Consider the following 20,274-nt stretch of genomic DNA (forward strand, 5'->3'; position numbering starts at 1 on the left):
GAACCCTGACCCGATCCGTACCATCACATAATCCTGACCCGACCCGTACCATCACATAATCCTGACCCGACCCCTACCATCACAGAACCCTGACCCGACCCCTACCATCACAGAATCCTGACCCCGTACCATCACAGAACCCTGACCCGACCCCGTACCATCACATAATCCTGACCCGACCCCTACCATCACAGAACCCTGACCTGCCCCGTACCATCACAGAGTCCCGACCCGACCCCGTACCATCACAGAGTCCCGACCCGACCCCGTACCATCACAGAGTCCCGACCCGACCCCGTACCATCACAGAACCCTGACCCTACCTGTACCATCACAGAATCCTGACCCCGTACCATCACAGAACCCTGACCCGACCCCGTACCATCACATAATCCTGACCCGACCCCTACCATCACAGAACCCTGACCCGACCCGTACCATCACAGAACCCTGACCCGACCCGTACCATCACAGAACCCTGACCTGACCCGTACCATCACAGAACCCTGACCCGACCCGTACCATCACATAATCCTGACCCGACCCCTACCATCACAGAACCCTTACCTGACCCGTACCATCACAGAACCCTTGCCTGACCCGTACCATCACAGAACCCTGACCTGACCCGTACAATCACAGAACCCTGACCCGCCCCGTACCATCACATAATCCTGACCCGACCCGTACCATCACAGAACCCTGACCTGACCCGTACCATCACAGAACCCTGACCCGACCCGTACCATCACAGAACCCTGACCCGACCCGTACCATCACAGAACCCTGACCTGACCCGTACCATCACAGAACCCTGACCTGACCCGTACCATCACAGAACCCTGACCTGACCCCTACCATCACAGAACCCTGACCCGACCCGTACCATCACATAATCCTGACCCGACCCCGTACATCACAGAGTCCCGACCCGACCCCGTACCATCACAGAACCCTGACCCGACCTGTACCATCACAGAATCCTGACCCCGTACCATCACAGAACCCTGACCCGACCCCGTACCATCACATAATCCTGACCCGACCCCTACCATCACAGAACCCTGACCTGCCCCGTACCATCACAGAGTCCCGACCCGACCCCGTACCATCACAGAACCCTGACCCGACCTGTACCATCACAGAATCCTGACCCCGTACCATCACAGAACCCTGACCCGACCCCGTACCATCACAGAACCCTGACCCGACCCCGTACCATCACAGAGTCCTGACCCGACCCGACCCCGTACCATCACATAATCCTGTGGTCTGTTGTCAGGATAAAACAATATGTTCTGTAAGACAGTGCTGCTGATTTCTCTTTTCTCCCAGTTGAGTAGTTAACTGGTTTATCTCCGTCTTGTTGCCAGGATACCTCCCACACCCTGCTCCTGACGCTGGCTGCTGAGGCAGAGATGTTGTCCAACAGGATTCTTCAGTGGAGGGCAGTCGGCAGCAGCCAGGTGACCTCTGAGCCTCCTCCTCCTCCCCCTGGACCAACGGACTGTGGTCTTTAGAATGAACTTGGTTCTTGTTTCTGGACCAACGGGCTGTGGTCTTTAGAATGGACTTGGTTCTTGGTTCTGGACCTTCACTGGTTCCCAAACTGACTGTTTTAAGAACTGTAATAAAGATAGATTCCTGAGCTGGTTTCCAACACAGTGACTCCTGTTTTTGGTGTGATGTGAAGTTCATTCAGACCTGAACCGACCCAGTTCCATGAGCATGTCCAGATAGTCTGGACTGCTGTAGGTCCATCCACAGCACCTCCACTGCATGTGTTGTGGCCTGAAGCTAATATAGGGTGTGGATGCTAGCTGGTGCTGAAGATTTTTCTAACGGTATGATTTTGTGAGCATATAAACTCATACGTCTCAGACATGAAGCACCTCCTCTCTTTAGGTCTGAATGCTGGAATTGAGCAATTTAAGCAAAATATGTAAACAAATTGTGTGTAAGTGATCATTTCCACTTATTTAATCCTTAATTTGAGCACCTCTGGTCAAATTCATGTGTGATTTAACCAGAAGCTGCTTCCTGTGATGTCAGAGTTGGATTTTCAATCAGATTTTCAGGAGGTTTGGTGAAGCGGTGGGAGCTCATTTCTTTATCATAAGCAGGAAGCTTTATCTTAAAAATCTTGAGGACAAATAAAAACAGGTTAATGTTGGATTTAATCTCCATGGAGACCAAAACACTGTTATAAAGAGTTGGAGGTTTTTTATTTTTTCTTTGATCAATAATGTTTCTGTTTGACAAAACTGAAACAAACACATGAGTTGAATAATGTATTTAGGTCAAGACTGAATGACTTGGCGGCTCAGTGACAGAGCTGAGCCCAGCTCCACTCCGGCAGGTGGCGCCATGTTTCCTGACCGCGAAGTGTTGTCGTTAATGAGAGACTGGGTCATGTGGTAGGGGTTCACTATTAAGATTGGCTGGTGTTGTTAAACTTCTTAGGTGATTGGTTGTCGGGTGAATGCCGTTTATTAATTAACGTTTTTGTGCGCGTGTGTTTGTGTGTGTCCGGATTATGTGACGTGTTTCCGGTAGAGTCCGTATTCGATGACTCTTCGCTGGCGGAGTTTGGTTATTGCTGCGGTGATACCAGAGAATCTCACACTCGGTAAGGCACCACGACGTTTCTCGGCCCCTCCACACCTACAGTAATGTACTCATTTCTGCCAACAGAGGTTCGCTGCGGGTTCGGTCCATGAGAGTCCGACTGAAAACAACCCGAACTGCTAGCTGCTAACAGCTAGCTGCTAACAGTTAGCGCAGCTGGAACAGCTGACATGTTGTTTAAGGCTGATTTAACAGGTGATCAGTCACCGCTATATTTACTGTGATCGATGGTGGGATCAGAGACGAACAGATGTTCGATATTATATATCTTTGATTTTGGTTTAAATTAATATTTTAATTATATTTCACCTGAAGCTAAGCAGATTTTGTTAGTGTGATTGGCGTTCAAATTCTCAAAAGAATCAAGAATCCACAGGTGGTTCAGAGGTGCTTGTCACTGTCCACAGGTGGTTCAGAGGTGCTTGTCAGTGTCCACAGGTGGTTCGGAGATTGTTGTCAGTGTCCACAGATCATGCGTGATAGGTACCAGGAAATAAACATGACATAATCTCATTGACTGACACAACAGCCTCCTGTCTAATCGGTTTCAGTCTAAACCATGGTCTGAACAAAGATCTTGTAAACCACCACAAGGTTGAATAAATTTGGTGAAAGAGACATTTGAGTGATGACCTAACTTTGAACTGTTGATGGGGTCCTTGCCTGGTGTAATGCAGAAGTCCCTGGACTTGGTGGATGAGTGGTGACCGGAGTTCTCACTAGCAGTAAATGGTGCAAAAACCAAAGACATCAGTGCTAGAAGAGAGCCCAGCATTCCCTGCCCGCCCTTACCAGCAGTAAAGGATGAAATGATCAGTAGAGTCTCCACATTCAAACTTCTGGGAGTTCAGATATCCTCTGATCTCACCTGGGATGCACATGTAAGATACATGCTCTCCAAAACTCGCCTCAGAATCTACTACCTGAGTGTGGCCAGGCGAGCTGGACTCCCACCTGAAGTTCTTAAACAGATCTACCTGAGCTTCATCAGGCCTGTTCTGGAGTATGCCAGCCCAGTGTGGGGAGGACTGACCAAAGGTCTGTCTGATGAACTGGAATGTGTGCAAAAAAGATGCTGCAAGGTCATTGGCATCCCAGCCTCCTCCCTTCCAACACTAAGTGAAAGACAGGATGAGGAATCTGATCGGATCCAGGAATGAGTAAAGTAATATCTGATGAGGGAACTGTGTTACAGCACATTGGAAAATGTAAAAAGTGAATGTGAGCAGTTTTCCAGGTGTTTAATAGAGGTGTTACGCAGGTAAATAACTCCGGAATCAGCCACTGTTGATGATGGACACATCTATCAATGGCCAGAGTCAGGAGGATCCAGGGATAGCCCCACATTCACCTTAGAAAAACCATGAGGATCCAGAAAGAACTGAAGCCCAAGATAGTCTATGATGGGAAAAGTAAATACTTCGCTATAAAACCTCCTTTGTCTCCATGGAAACCAACAGGCCCTTAGTGATTAATTTCAAACAAAGACAGAGTCATAGAGAGCACATTAGAGTTTTTAGAGCTGGAATCACACTTAAATAAAACATGATTTCTGATCCTAGCTGCTAGCTCCCACAGTTTTAGTCCCACAGTCATGAGACAGATGTCTTTATAATCAGAAGAGTCTCTGCTTTCAGGTGACACATGGATTAGTGGTTTGATTGAAGTTGAGAAATTGGCAGAAGCTGTCAAGTGTCCTGTTTTTCTAACATGTCCATATAACTGTTTGGGGTTTGAACTATGTTTGGTTTAAATGCCAGTCCTTGGTAGTGATGGTTTAATGAAGCCCCGTGAATGTGTTGAATCTTTCTGGCCAATTGCATCGCCAAATGTCTCATTACTCGAGGCCCCATTTAACAGCTCACTTGGTAGTACTGACATCTGCTGGTCATTTGATGCCCAGCAGTCCACCTGTCAAATTAAATGTTATCCACACACCAGTTGATATGTAAACTGTATTGTAAATTAATATATATATATATATATATATATATATATATATATATATATATATATATATATATATATATATATATACACACACATTTTTTATATATACACAAGTATATATTCACATACTCAGTATATTTCCTCAATTTCCCGCGGCTTTTTCAGCGTCTCTACGCACACAACGAGGCACTCACGTGATTTCCGACAAGCGGGGCCTCGTTTGTCTTTGGTCACGTGATATTCAGGAAACTGATACGGGCCTCGCTACAGGCCTCATTTGGACACGCCCCCTTTACTCGATGGAGTCCTCGGGGCTTTGGTGTCAGACGTAACATCATTAGATTCAGCGGATTTCCTCATTCGAGTAAATCCGTTCACGAGGAAACATCACTGAGTCTCGTTTGTGATCATTTCTATCCTTTTACCAGGTATGTAATGTGTAAATAACACTAAACATACCTGTGACAACTGTTAGTTTGTTTTCCTGATGTTCTAAGTAAGTTTGGGTACTGTTATGACAACGTGTGTCACGGAATGAAGATGTTAGCTTGGTTAAGCCAGTGTGTTAGCATAAGCCTCGTGTATTAGCCTCACAAGTTAGCCGCACTATCGCAAGTAGATGATAGCAATATTATTCGCAAGCATTTGTGTTAGTATAATACTTTTGACATTTGTTTATACAGTGTCATGCGGGTTATTTTGTGTTTTACAATGTCTATTATAATTTAGTGTTTTGAAATGGTTGGTGCTTATTTAAATGATACCAGAAGCTGTATGTATGCTACAAGAGTATGTATCCTACTACTGCGAGTTTGGTGTTTCATTAAGTTGTTTACTATTCGAGTAAATCCGTTCACGAGGAAACATCACTGAGTCTCGTTTGTGATCATTTCTATCCTTTTACCAGCCACCCCCACATCCAGGGGTGCAACATTAGCAGTTAATCCTGAATCAGTGTTAAAAAAATGTTTGTGGTTTGTATTTAGAGTCCTGCAGATTCTGTTCAAACAGATGATAAACACACATAACACCAGATTCCAGTTACCTGTAAAAGCTTCATCCAGGTGTACTGAACCGATAGAGTCCCTGGCTTAAATGTGTGAAGTTCTCTGGTTATTCTGAATCTGCTGCTTAATAAAAATGAAATTGTCCTGTGGTTAAAGTGAATCCTAACACACACTAACCATGCTGTTTCTCCAGATGTTTCTCACATCAGCTGAAACTCAAATTTCATGTATGATGTGTGACTGGAATCACACAGGAATCCTTTCAGGTTTTCATCTTTAGCTCAGTGAAGCAGGTTTGTTCAAATATTGGAAATGTGATCATGAAGCGCTTCTGTTGATGAGGCTTTACCACAATAGTGTTCCAGCCTCACAGAATTTCTTTTACTGAGCTTGGAAAAGAACAAACACGTGGATCAATAAACTTGATTACATACTCGCCTTCTAGCTGTTAATTTTTGTAAAAAAAAAAAAAAAAAAAAAATTTTATTATTGATAGTAAAAGCAGAAATAATCAGAAGAAAAACTGGTGTTTATGTTTTTATTTAATATTGATCTCTTTTTAATTCTTCTTTTCTAAGTGAAAAATGTTAATGAGATTTTACCAGATAAACCTGGTCCTCTGTGACATCAAACCAGAAAACTTCCTGCTGCCTCTCAATGACATCATCTCTCTCCTCCTTTCAGGAAGTCTGCGGCTGTGACCTGTGCTAGCCATCTGACCAACTGAGCGTGCCCAGTTGGGGGGTTTCCCTCCACACCACACAGTTCTACAGACAGTAAGTAGGACAAGTTCTCCTCAGTCCAATCAGATCCAGTTTCAGGAAGATTTACCTCGGCCTCCTGTCGGCTGTGGTGAAACTTGCACACGTCTGTTTAAACCTTATGAGTCACTTCAATTTACTAGCTGAAAAAAATCCTTCGAAAAACTGCATAAAAACATTACAGATTCATACTTTCCCACTTCCAAACAGTGACTTTCTTTTTTCTGTGATCGGCTGATCCACCATCTTCCTGTTTTCACCCCGCAGGAGAACTTCAGACCGCCATCATGGTGCTGGCTGATCTGGGGAGGAAGATCACCTCAGCGCTGAGGTCACTCAGCAACGCCACCATCATCAATGAAGAGGTAACGTCCCACTGATCACCTGACCTCCAAACACCTCCCAGGTCCTCCTCCTCTGTTTCTGACCTCCTCTGTGTTCCAGGTGTTGAACGCCATGTTGAAGGAGGTGTGTGCTGCTCTCCTGGAGGCCGACGTCAACATCAAACTGGTCAAACAGCTCAGAGAAAATGTCAAGTAAGTCTGATCCATTTTGGTCCTGAACCTTCGGCCGGGTTTGGTTCTTTCTGGGTGAACCGTTTGGTGGTTTTTGTTCCTGCAGGTCTGCCATAGACCTGGAGGAGATGGCTTCAGGTCTGAACAAGAGGAGGATGATCCAGCACGCCGTCTTCAAGGAGCTGGTCAAGGTGAGCTTACCTGGTCAATATTATCATGCATAAAAAGATGCCAGTAGGATTTAAGTAAACTCATTTAAAGCTAAATTAAACTTCTTCTTAAACTTCTTTTTTTTTTTTTTTTTTTTTTTGAACCAGGGACCTTCTCTCATAAACTTAATAAAAACAGTGTTTCCCAGACCATTATATTAAGGGGGCGCCCAACGCCCCCCAACATCAACTGCCAACACCCGTAGAAGATCAAGTTTATTTTATTTTCTATAATTACTCCATTAATATCTTGTATATTTTTTTCATTAAATTATTTTATACTAAAATATCTTTTTATTTAGGTTATTTTACACCAGATCACAACAGAAGTAATCTAAGGTTCGCTTTGAACAGGTTTCTATTTTCTCCTCTTTTTTTTTTTTTATAAAAACTAAACAGCCTGGTTTTATCTTATTCTCATGTTGACATGTAATTACGTCACGTCATGTCTTTACATGTTGCATACACACACACAGGTGAGCTGCACTCCCACCCTCAGACAGAGAGCATGTTGGACCACCAGTAAAACAGACAGAAATATCTGCTTTGATAAGAGCAGCTGGAGGAGTTTCCTGCGCTGGTGTACTAGGACCTTCACGTCCATCAGGAAACACACACAGCTGGACGTCTTACATTCAGCTTCCGTCTCTTAACGATTGTAAATTAGCTAGCTAGCTGAATATTGTCTCCACGCTTTTTCCTGTCTCCTGAAACAACATGCATGCGCGCAGGAGAGTTTTCTAGATGGGGGGTGAGCTTCACGCTGACCAGCAGACAGAGCGCTATGAAGAAAAACCCACGTAGATGCTTAAAACGTTGCTGTGATAGTTTATACTTAATGTATGTGATATAGCCATTTTATACAGCCTACTTAAAACGTCTCGGGATACATTGAGTATACTCGATATATCTCCCAGCCCTAGTTGTGTGTGTGATTACTGTATGGTGTGTGTGTTTGTTTTAGCTGGTGGACCCTGGTGTGAAGGCCTGGACTCCGACCAAAGGAAAGAACAACGTCATCATGTTTGTTGGTCTGCAGGGCAGCGGCAAAACTACTACTTGCTCCAAGGTGACCACACAAACACAGACACACCACAGTTGTGCTTTTAGTGGAGGATGTCTGAGGGCAGTGGTGTAGTGGTCTCTCGAAGTGGTCACTCTTAATTTTTTCCCATTTCTTTTTAGCAGCACAGAAAAACTCCTTTTTAAGAAAAAGTTACGTGCAAAACTACTCTAATTACTCTTTACCCCAAAAGTATTTGCTTCTTGTCACATGATTTCTGTTGTTCAGGAAGGAGGGGTTATGAAATTGCAAAACCAATACTGGCCCAGAGACTAGAGAGACAATAATGTGTGTAAGGCAAGGCAAATTTATTTGTATGGCACATTTCATGTACAAGACAATTCAAAGTGCTTAAAACATTACCAGCAATCTATCTAAATTTACCCATATTTGTGTTTTGGATCCCAGGCAGATTTTCTTGGATTTAAAATCTTTTTGTTTGACAGTCCACAGGTCTGGCCAGTCAGTATTGATGTCTACAGAAAAACAACAAAAATGACTGAATTACAGGCTGTAAACGTAATGAGAGAAACAATGACAAAACATTCAATATGTAAAGTTTTCATTTTATTTATTTTTCATCCTAAACGTCAGGGTTGTCGGGCTCATGTTTACATAGTTGCTGGCTAACTTCATCGGTGTAGCATCGCTAACATTAGCTGAGCTACTGGTTGATGTACATTCAGACGGACGTTCATAACTGTGAAAGCTAATTTTAGTTTGAATTGCTCAGTTCATCACATATTTCAAAAGTGAAATTTTAAAGTAAACTTGTAAATGGTTCAGTTTTCCTCGGCTAAAATTAACCAATTAAATCAGTGAAGCAGCTAATACCAGCCAATTGGAGGCAGAGTAGGGTGAGTCACAGCCCCACTATCTCTGGGGGGAAAATGACAATTAGGTTTGCAGGTATAACTGAAAGGTTCACATTACTTGCGTTTAGAAGTGGGTATACGTGGGTATATGCCGTATACTCGCTTATACCCTGGACTACACCACTGTCTGATGGGAACCTTTGATGATTTAACTGTGATGGTTGAACCAGAAAAGGGTCTGTGGTCCTTTAGAAAGCTCCTTGTTGCTCTGAAGCTAGAATCAGGAAGTGTAACACACCTCAGAGGTTTTCTCTGCCTGACAGCTGTGTGGTTTCTTGCAGCTGGCGTATTATTACCAGAGGAAAGGCTGGAAGACCTGCTTGATCTGTGCAGACACCTTCAGAGCAGGTATTCTACTTTAACCCCCCTAAAGAGGTGATTTACCCCATATTTTTTTTACCCCCCCCCCCCAACACACACACTGGTTTTTAACAACACACACACTTTGCTCATGTTAACTTGAAGACGATTCTCTCTTCTCCGTCAGGCGCCTTCGATCAGCTGAAACAAAACGCCACCAAAGCCAGAATTCCCTTTTACGGCAGGTGAGTCATCCCTCAGCATCCAACCAGACGTTGCCACAGCTATTACTGTTGTGTGGTGTTCAGGTGCCTTCCCTGACTGTCAGCCCTGTGTGCTTTGTGCAGTTACACAGAAATGGATCCCGTGGTGATCGCCTCTGAGGGCGTTGAGAAATTTAAAGGTGAGAGTTTTGAGATCATCATCGTGGACACAAGTGGACGACACAAACAGGAAGACTCTTTGTTTGAGGAGATGCTGCAGGTTTCCAACGCTGTGGTGAGTACCTGAATGCAGTTCAGCGTGTTTGAATGCATCACAGACCTGCAACGGTGCATTCAGGTGCCTGTTCCAGGTATGTTTAAGCTCCTCTAGATATTTTTTCTGCCTCTGTTTCCATAGCAACCAGACAACATTGTGTATGTGATGGATGCCTCCATCGGTCAGGCCTGCGAGTCTCAGGCTAAAGCCTTCAAAGACAAAGTGGATGTGGCATCGGTGATCGTCACCAAACTGGATGGACACGCTAAAGGAGGTGGAGCTCTGAGCGCGTAAGACCAGCATCCTCTGCAGCGTGATGATGTAATCATACTGCTTGGCCTTATGATGGTAATGTTGTTGTGTTTCCTGTCAGTGTGGCGGCCACCAGGAGTCCCATCATCTTCACCGGGACAGGAGAGCACATCGACGACTTTGAGCCGTTTAAGACTCAGGCATTTATCAGTAAACTGCTCGGTAATGACCTTCACTGGTGGCAACGTGGTATCATCATGTGATCTCTGAGCTGATCAGACCTGGTTCAGTCTTCTCTGTGAAGGTTTGGAAACACTTGAGATGATGCTCAGCTATGGTTTCAGTAAATCTGACTGACATAAACGCTGTCAGTGACTCCTGTGGACATCCACCGTTGTGTCTGACCACAGCTGTGATTCACTCATTCATCCTGGTGCTGATTGGTTCGTTTTAAACAAACCCTGTTCCACTTCCATGGCTAGACTGGTTTGTTTGGAGCTGTGTAAACACTCATTCTCACTCTGGTTCAGACCAAAGAAATGAACCCTGGTCTACTTGAAAACCGGGGGGTGTCCTGGTTCGGTTTTCTTCTAGTGTGAAAGCAAACAAAGCATCCACTAAAGCAAAGAGAGGAAGTGACGTAGATCAACATGGTGAGCATCTGGCTGCCTCGCCTGCTGCTCATACTGGACACTTTCTGGTGAAAACTGGATCAGGTTTGAACACCAAAGTAAAACCAGACTGCAGACATTAATTTCCACACTGACACAGTGATGTTCAGAGAACACTGAGCAGTGATCGATTGCTGACACTTAATGCCTTTACACAGACGTCGTTCTGGTTCTGGTTTGAAGTGTCAGAACCTTGTTGCTTTCTGGTGAACCAGGCTGTGTTCACACCAGTTTAACCAGAACCAAAGTGGAAGTAAACATCAACATGTTGGAGATCTGGCCCTGAAAGTTGATGGTTGAGTCATCAGGCTCCATCATAACCTATGGTTTTCCAGAATAAACAATATATCCAGACAACCAAGAGATATTACTAAGATGTTAAGATGTCAACAAGAGCTTATATAAGTCACCGACTGAAAGTTAAATCTGTTGCCAAGCAACATAGCAATGCAGTGACATCCAGGTTTTCCTCGAAATGAATGATCCCAGTGATCGATCAACCTCAGTTTGCCTGCTGTGGGGATGGACATGTAACACCACATCCAGCTCCCCTTCTGTCCACGTCTTCTTACTGTCGCGGTATTCTTTATTCACTTCCTGAAAATTTCTTATTTGATATTTTTAACTTAACTGACACACAGCTGGAATACAGCTTTTGTGTGACTGCCAGCATTGGTCTGACTTCAGCTTTGCTCTTTTTTAAGTTTGACACATCAGTAATCTGTCTGGCATTCAGGTGAATCCAGCCTTTTCCCACTGATGATGTCATGATTGAGACTGAGAACAACTATTTTTGGTTACTGCTGAGAAACGACTTTCTTTGGTGTGAATGCTGTGCTGGTTCATGATGAGCTTCAGGAACCGACACCGTGCCAGTGCCTGGCTAATGCGAAAGGATTAAATGACACACTAATGACAACATTAGTAGCTAAATCACATCTGTAATAGGCTGCTTGGTGTTTCCATGGAAATCTGAACGAACTCCTCCTCTCATCAGGAATGGGTGACATCGAAGGGCTGATTGGCAGGGTGAAGGAGTTGAAGCTGGATGACGATAAGCTGAAACATGGTGAGAAACCAACACAGCATCCTGCTCAGAATGCTTTGGTACGACCTCTGACATCTGACCTCTGACCTGCAGGGCAGTTCACCCTCAGAGACATGTACAAGCAGTTCCAGAACATCATGAAGATGGGACCCTTCGGACAGATAATGGTACCTTCACTCACCTGAGTCTCAGTCATCTGAAGGTCCTCCATGTTTACATTGTCAACATCTCACATTTTGACAATTTTCCTTTAATGATGGAATATTTTTCATTTCATTATTGATGATGTCATGTCGATGTCACAACTATTTCACTAATTTTGATTGGCCTGACTAGCCCATCCCTACGGGGAACCCAAATGAAAAAGTTAGAGGAGTCCTAAACTAAGGTAAAACAGAAGTAACGGTTAAATCCTGAGGAAACCAGATGCTGAACTGACTGTGTGTGTGTCCAGGGTATGATTCCAGGCTTTGGTACAGACTTTATGAGTAAAGGAAACGAACAGGAGTCAATGGCCAGACTGAAGAAGCTGATGACGATCATGGACAGCATGAACGACCAAGGTAACACTCTCACTCACACACACACACACACACACACACACACAGAGGACTCACACCATCCTGATCAGTGTTGTCAACCAGTACACCTCGGGAGAAAATCTTCAGGTCTGAACCAGTACTCCAGTATCTCTTACTGGTTTCTCTCCAGAACTTGACAGTAAAGATGGAGCCAAGCTATTCAGTAAGCAGCCCAACAGGATCCAGCGGGTAGCCCGGGGCTCGGGTGTCGCCACCAGAGACGTTCAGGAACTGCTGACTCAGTACACCAAGTTTGCTCAGATGGTCAAGAAGATGGGGGGCATCAAAGGCCTGTTCAAAGGTAACTGGAGGGGGGGGTCTAATACCTGCTGAGACTCAGACAGGAGCAGAGGGACTCTGGGGAGGTCTTATCAGTCCTGGTTGGACCTGGTTCTGAAATGTTTTTAATGTTCTCAGGAGGAGACATGTCCAAGAACGTCAACCCGTCTCAGATGGCCAAACTAAACCAACAGATGGCCAAGATGATGGACCCCAGAGTTTTGCACCATATGGGTAAGAGTTATAGACCATATTTCCCAGCACTGCACTGGTGTGATGCTTTAACCCTGATCCATGTCGTAGATCTGATCCTCGTGTGTTTTCAGGGGGTATGGCGGGTCTTCAGTCCATGATGCGTCAGTTTCAACAGGGAGCTGCCGGCAACATGAAAGGCATGATGGGATTTATTTATTTATTTTTTTTTTTTTTTTTTTTTTTTTTTTTCCACCTGTCTTGTCCAGCATCGTTGCAAACAGAATGAATGTCTGGCTGCCGTCTGGTGCCGGGCAATTTTACTCTATCAAGCAGGGATTTATACTACATGTATAAAGTCCCTCTTGATGATATGAAAAACTTTATTAAATCAAACTCTTAATGCTGGACTCGACCGGAGGGGAGAGAGAGAGAGAAAAGAAAGGAGAGAGAAGAGGGAGGGGAGAGAGAGGGACAGAAAGGGTGTGGGGAGTGCAGGTGGGGACATCATACAAAAAACCATGTAATCCATACTACTTACAACATATATAGCTAAGATCATCCTAGCCAGTAGGTCATTACACAACTAGTTGATAATAGTAACAATAATAATAATCACAATAATAATAATAATAATAATACGAATAGTAATAATAATAATAAAAGAGTAATAATAATAATAATAATAATAACAGAAATAATAATAAAATTTTAAGAATAATTATAAGAATAGAGAGAAAAGGTATATTGAAGAAAAAAAAAAAAAAAAATGATAATAGATATAAGTGAAACTGCTGTATTCAAAAACACGCGCAGAGAAACCTGTGTGGATGTGCTGGAGGACTCGGCCACACGGCGACGCAGAGACTGTGTCAACATACCGAATGTACGGAGTGGAGACGTTCAGGAAGGAGTGACCATGCAGAGTGATCATGCAGATGCCACCTCACCTGAACAGAGGCCAGCGGTCCCGAGACCCAGGCCACCAGCCCCCCCGTAGGCAACAGACCCCGACCGGTCCACAGAGACGACCACTCGCCCGCCCAGGAAGACAGCAGCAGGAGACCCCAGCAGGAGCCGCCCCGCGGACACAGGGCACCGGCCCCGGCAGGCCGAGGCCAGCAGTCCCCGACCCCCCCCGAGCACCGGCCGCCCGGGACAGACGGGGCAGAGGGCCCGGGCCCAGGAGCGCAGGGACACCCCCCCACCCCCACAGGCCGAGGGCCAGCACGCCACCCGGGGGGACACGGCCCGCCCAGACGGCCACCGCCAGAGGCCAGCCCCACACCCCAGTGCCCAGCCGCACACCCCGAGAACCAATCCTGCCCCCCCCCAGACCAACACACACACAAACAAACACACACACACTCTCCTTCCACTCCTCCATTCATCCTCCCACCCATACACCATCCATCCCTCACATACTCTTTCCTCCCACACACACACACCATCCTTCCACCATCCATCCTCCCACACACACACCATCCTTCCACCATACATTCTCCCACACATACCCCATCCTCCCACACATACATCATCCTTCCACCATTCATCCTCCCACACATACACCATCCTCCCTCTCATACACCATACATCCACCTTCACATACCCCATCCTCCCACACACACACACACACACTATCCTTCCACTACCCATCCTCCCACACATACACCATTCTCCCACACATACACCATCCTCCCTCTTCTACACCATACATCCACCTTCACATACCCCATTCTCCCACACACACACACACTATCCTTCCACTACCCATCCTCACACCATTCTCCTACCCATACACCATCCTCCCTCACATACACCTTCCTCCCACACAAACACCATCCTTTCACCATCATCCTCCCGCCACCTTATGTCCCGGGGGGACAGCCTCAGCCAGGAGGTGAGGAGACATGAGCCAGGCCCCCACCCCGCGCCAGCCCCCCACTCCCCACACCTAAAACAGCACCTTCCCCCAGGGCCAGCAGCCAGAATCCCCCGGGACAGCCCGCCCCGCCCCCGGGCCATCCATGGAGACAGGGGCGCTTAAAGACCCCATCCCCCTTCCCTCCCCCACTAGTGAGGGAATATATTATGTGCTGTTTGCAATTAAAAAAAAGAGTTAAAATTGGGGGGCAGTAACTGCATTGAGGAGGGGGTGGGGCCACCTGAGCAGTCCCACCCACCTGACCTCGCATGTTCCGCCCCCCAAAACGTGTTTGTATGTTGCAAATGTTATTTGTGCTCAGTGACTAAGTGGAATTAAAAGCTGGGAGGCATGCTGCCACTTGGCGAAGCAATGGGGCCACTATGATGACCCCCCTGCCCCGCCCAGCGCAACAAGCACACCTCCCACAGCCCTACCTGTGTATGTAGTGAAGAGTGGGGGAGGGGAGGGGTCAGGAGATGTAGGTCCAGAGGGGAGTAAACCTCCCCCCTGGAAGACGACCCGCCAGCGGCTTAGGGCGCCCCCGTCCTCCGCCGGCCCCGAAGGGCGTCACAGGCCCGGAGCAGCCACCCAACCCAGGCACGCCACGAACCCCCCCAGGGGCCAGCCACCAGCCCAAGGGGCCACTTTCCTCTTTCTGAGTGGGAGGGGGGCGAGGCGAAGGAAGGGAACCCCAGGCCCACGCCCCCGACACCCGGCCAGGGCGCCCCCCAGAGGACACGTCCTAACCCCTGCAAACACACACACCCTTCTTTTTTTTTTCCCCTCCAGCCACTCACACACCCTCTCACACACCTCTATACACAAACACCTCAATACGTGCACATACCTCCACACACACACCTCAGGCACATACCTATAAACACACACACCGGTGCCTCCATACACACACATGGAAACTTTCATACACACACGCCCACATACACACACACTCTCATACCCCTCCATACACATACACCACTACACACACACTCACATACAATCCTGCATATACACACAAACACCTCCATACATACTCACGCCTCCACCCACACATCGACCTCCACATGCACACACTCACATATACACACCTTCACACACACACACACACACACATCCCACATAGACCTTCACACATACACCCGCACACCCCTCACACACACACACACATAGACGCACACACCCAGACCTTCATACACACCTACACACACGTACAGCACACACATCCCTCTACACCCACCCACACACAAGCATACCTACAGACACACACACACACACCCACCTATATACACACACACCCCCACCCAGGTTCTGGGGCTGCGACCAAGCACCAGGGCACGGACCAACCAGCCCCCGGCACGGCACATCCGGACGGGCCCAGCCCCCCCCAGCAGCGGCAGACCCCCCACCCCCAGGAGCGGGGGGAGACCCGACGCCCCAGAGCCCGGGGCCCCCACCCGGCCCACCCCGGGCCCGACCGGCCACCCGGCCAGGGGCCGACGGACACCGACCCAGGCACCCCGGCAGCCACCCCCCACCGCCACGAGGCAGCCCCACCCCGGGGCCCACCCAATGCCGCCCGCCCAGATCGGAACCCCCAGCCGACCCAACAGTGGAGCAGCCGAGATCCCCACCCAGGAGACAACCGGAGACCCGAAGCCACCAGGGACCCCCCACCCACATCCACCGTCATCCCAGCGAAGCCGCAATCCTCCACCTACATTAAGTGATGTAGCCAGTCACAGGGGACCAGAGGGAATGAAAGTCATCTGATTGGTTCCTGGAGGAGGCAGACATTGTCTCAATGCTGATGTGATCTAACAGGAGATTTCTAAACTGCTGGATAGACAAATTATTCTTATCTTTCCAGTTCACAAGAATAGTTTTCTTTGCGATGCATAAGACTACGAGGACCAAGTTTATGGAGTGTATTCCTATGTTGGTGCCACCCAGGTCGCCCAGTAGGCAAAGTGTGGGGTTTGCAGAAAAACTGGTTTTAAACCATTTTGAGAGATCTTCACACACCTTAATCCAGAACCTTTGGACAGGTGTGCAGGACCACAGAGCATGGATGTAGCTATCAGAAGTGTTCTCAGAGCAGTGTGGGCAGATATCTGATGGTGAAAGGCCCATCCTGAACATCCTGTGTCCTGTATAATGAGTTCTATGGAGAATTTTGAATTGTATTAGTTGTATATTTGAATTCTGAGTCATTTTAAACGTGTTTAAACATATTTGTGACCATCTTTTCTGATCAAAGTTATTAGATAAATCATCTTCCCATTTTGAAGTTGGGAGAGATATCCTGTCTTCTAACTTTGCAAGTAATCTATATATTTTTGATAATAATTTTGGAGTATTAAGATTCAAGAATTCTGCTATTCTGACAGGAAGCTGCAAGTCTAACTGTACAGGGGTATACTTCTTATATATAATTGATTTTAGTTGGTGGTACTCTAAGAATTTATTACTGATGATTCCATACTGTGAGATTATTGTGCTGAAAGATACCAAGTTTCCATTTTCTATTATCTGTCCTAACTGTTGTATTCCTTTAGTCTTCCATTGAGTGAAGTTTATCATCTTTTTGTTCTGCAGGATGTCAGGGTTGTTCCAGATGGGTGTAAGTCTACATGGAAAGAGGGAAGATCTGGTTATCTTACAGAATTCCCACCAAGCCATTAAGGAAAAACGGATGGGATTTAACAACATGTGACCACCACCCAACCAGCTGCCTTATAAGAGAAGATGGTGGAGGAGGTGGAGCAACCTGGTATCTGCTGTTTTGCTCCATCACATTTCCTTTTATTTAGAAAAAAAGCAGAAGAATTAAAGATTTAAAGGAAATCTACTGAAGGATCCTTTAACTGAGAACTGCTGGTTAGTTTGTGTAAAAATGTTCGTGTGTGAAATTTAACGGTAAAAGAGTGGGTCCTGATTTAATGATGATGATGATGATGATGGCATAAGTTAGTGACAGTATTTTTGTCATATAATAAACATTTTTACTGCATCATTTTAAACCTGATGTGTTTCTTTCAGTCCTGAGAAGACACGTCTAGTTAGGTCTTCAGAGATAGAAGTTCTCCTTTAAGAAAAGTTGAGAAAAATTTAGATGAAAACGGGTTCAACACAACCAGACGTTCAAAGGAAACCAGAAGCTCCGCCCACGGCTAACCCAAGCAGCTTGTATCGTGTTCACTATCTGTAAATGTCAGCACTACAGCGACAGAAAATCTTATGAGCTGAAGTGATTTAGTAACAGTGAACACGACAGTTAAAGACGTGGACAAAATTGTTGGTAATTCTATGAAATTTAACTAGTGAAAGTCACATTTCTTTTAAACCATGCTTCAATAGAATTATTTAAAAAAATAAACTCATGAAACAGGCCTGGACAAAATGATGGTTCCCTTAACTTAATATTTTCTTTAACGACCTTTTGAGGCAACCACTGCAATAAAACGATTCTTGTAACTGTGAATGAGACTTCTGCACCTCTCAGCAGGTATTTTGATCCACTCCTCATAAGCAAACTGCTCCAGTTGTCTCAGGTTTGAAGGAAGCCTTTTCCAGACAGCATGTTTCAGCTCCTTCCAAAGATGCTCAATAGTATTTAGGTCAGGGCTCATAGAAGCCACTTTAGAATAGTCCTGTGTTTCCCTCTTAGCCATTCTTGGTGTTTTTAAGTTGTGTTTTGGGTCATTGTCTTGTTGTAAGACCCATGATCTGCGACTGAGACCAAGCTTTCTGACACTGGCAGCACATTTCTCTCTAGAATCCCTTGATAGTCTTGAGATTTCATTGTACCTGAACAGATTCAAGACACCCTGTACCAGATGCAGCAAAGCAGCCCAGAACATAACAGAGCCTCCTCCATGTTCCACAGTAGGGACGGTGTTCTTTTCTTCATATGCTTCATTTTCTGTCTGTAAACATAGAGATGATGTGTCTTGGTAAAAAGTTCCATTTTTGTCTCATCTGTCCATAGGACATTCTCCCAGAAGCTTTGTGGCTTTTCAACATGTAGTTTGGCTTTTTTACAATGGTGTCCTCCTTGGTCGTCTCCCATTAAGTCCACTTTGGCTCAAACAAGGACGGATGGTGGGATCTGACGCTGATGTTCCTTCAGCTTAAAGTTCACCTTTAGAAGTTTTTCTGGGCTCTTTTGTTACCGTTCTTATTATCTGTCGAGCATGTGACACGGAAGTGTTGCGAACATTGTTTCTAAGCATTGATTCAGCATGCTAATAGTGACGTGACAGATCAACCGAGGCATCGTTACGTCATCAGCGCGTATCGAGCATCACGCGGGATCTTCGAAGTGACCGGGCTGTCAATCTGATTCCAAACGTTTTGACAACATTAGCTTATATTGGCTCACACTTAACTTTTAGAGATTTTTGGGAAACAAACGTCTGCACGAGACGCTGTTGCCAGGGTAACTGCTGTAGGAGCTCGGAGTATGAGAGAAGGACGCAACGGGCGGTGCCTTCAACATCACAGGTAGGCTTTATTTCCCTTTCTTTATATAGTTGTTTTAGTTAATAGCCTTGCAAAAAGCAAACTTTAAAGTTAATCATGAACTTCATCCAGAAGCATCAGAGGAAACATCAACCAGACAGCCGAACATGTTTCTGTTCACCATCAGCAGATAATTTTAATTATTTTAAAGTTGGTTAATTACAATTTTGTTCTTGTGTTTCTTTCAGGTGCAACCTCTTCAAAGCTGGAGAGGTAGTGTGCCAGAAGAGGAGCAGACTGAAGCTTGACATTATTGAGAAAATACGTTTTTTCTTAAAAATCTGACACAGCACAAAGTTGCCAAAACATTTTCCTCATAATACATTTCAAACATTATAAAATAAAAAAAAGATAATGTAAAAAAAAAACAAAAAAACTGAGTAAATAATCTATGTACATAAATGTGCAGTGTGCTGCATTCAACAACGACCAGCTGTGCAGAAAAAAGAGGTAGACAATAAGATGCACTTGCAATATCTATTATGAATAATAAGACACATGAAACAGTAAACAATTTTACTGCAACTGTATAAAATCACTAACAATCACTATCCCCATTGCACAAGCACCCTTTCCTCATACATACGTTCCTGCTGTGAGTAGACTACTACTGTCATTACACCAAGTTACACAATTCTAATCTCACCTAATAACATTTATACGAATAGAAAATAAACATTCACTCATCGTAGAAAATTTATCCTTTATTGAACAATTATTAATAGATGAAATAGGGATGACCAACGTGCAGTAAGGAAGTAATGTCAACGCTGTCTTTCTGATGCATTAGACGCCCACAGCCAGCAGATGAAGCTCTTTGACCCGGTCAAATGATTCAGAACCAGTTCAGAACCATAAGCCATTTTCAAGCATTTGGCTGAAAGTTGACTCGATGATTCATGAGGCCTCGATTTCACCATTCCTATGAGCAAGTGTAGTCACAGGAACATCCAGCTGCTTGGAGATGGTCTTATAGACTTTACCTTTAACATGCTGGTCTATAATTTTCTTTCTA

At 45.4% G+C, this 20,274-nt stretch overlaps 2 protein-coding genes across 5 annotated transcripts in view; both read left to right on the top strand.

Moving 5' to 3' along the window:
- Window positions 1-1,648, top strand: part of haus2 (HAUS augmin like complex subunit 2) — a 9,221-nt gene extending 7,573 nt beyond the window's left edge. The window contains exon 7 of the mRNA XM_041971243.1: window positions 1,374-1,648. Within this exon, the coding sequence (XP_041827177.1) occupies window positions 1,374-1,520 (147 nt within the window). The 3' untranslated portion in view covers window positions 1,521-1,648. The remainder of the gene's footprint in view (window positions 1-1,373) is intronic.
- An 869-nt stretch (window positions 1,649-2,517) lies between these two features.
- LOC121630771 (signal recognition particle 54 kDa protein-like) lies at window positions 2,518-17,750 on the top strand. Of its 4 annotated transcripts, none has more exons than XM_041971239.1 (18): window positions 2,518-2,629; window positions 6,270-6,361; window positions 6,614-6,711; window positions 6,791-6,882; window positions 6,968-7,052; window positions 8,035-8,139; window positions 9,290-9,356; window positions 9,496-9,553; window positions 9,656-9,806; window positions 9,930-10,078; window positions 10,162-10,262; window positions 11,709-11,780; window positions 11,853-11,926; window positions 12,214-12,322; window positions 12,471-12,641; window positions 12,758-12,853; window positions 12,946-13,011; window positions 17,334-17,749. In XM_041971239.1, the coding sequence occupies exons 3-18, from the start codon at window positions 6,634-6,636 to the stop codon at window positions 17,360-17,362; spliced, it is 1,503 nt and encodes a 500-aa protein (XP_041827173.1). In that variant the 5' UTR covers window positions 2,518-2,629; window positions 6,270-6,361; window positions 6,614-6,633; the 3' UTR covers window positions 17,363-17,749. The 4 variants fall into 4 exon arrangements, with proteins under 4 accessions (XP_041827173.1, XP_041827175.1, XP_041827174.1 ...); XM_041971240.1 differs by lacking the exon at window positions 2,518-2,629 and adding an exon at window positions 4,929-5,006; XM_041971241.1 differs by lacking the exon at window positions 12,946-13,011 and having other exon boundaries at window positions 17,334-17,750.
- The last annotated feature ends 2,524 nt before the right edge of the window (window positions 17,751-20,274 follow it).

Source organism: Melanotaenia boesemani, chromosome 20 (assembly GCF_017639745.1).
Source record: "Melanotaenia boesemani isolate fMelBoe1 chromosome 20, fMelBoe1.pri, whole genome shotgun sequence".
Lineage (NCBI taxonomy): Eukaryota > Metazoa > Chordata > Actinopteri > Atheriniformes > Melanotaeniidae > Melanotaenia > Melanotaenia boesemani.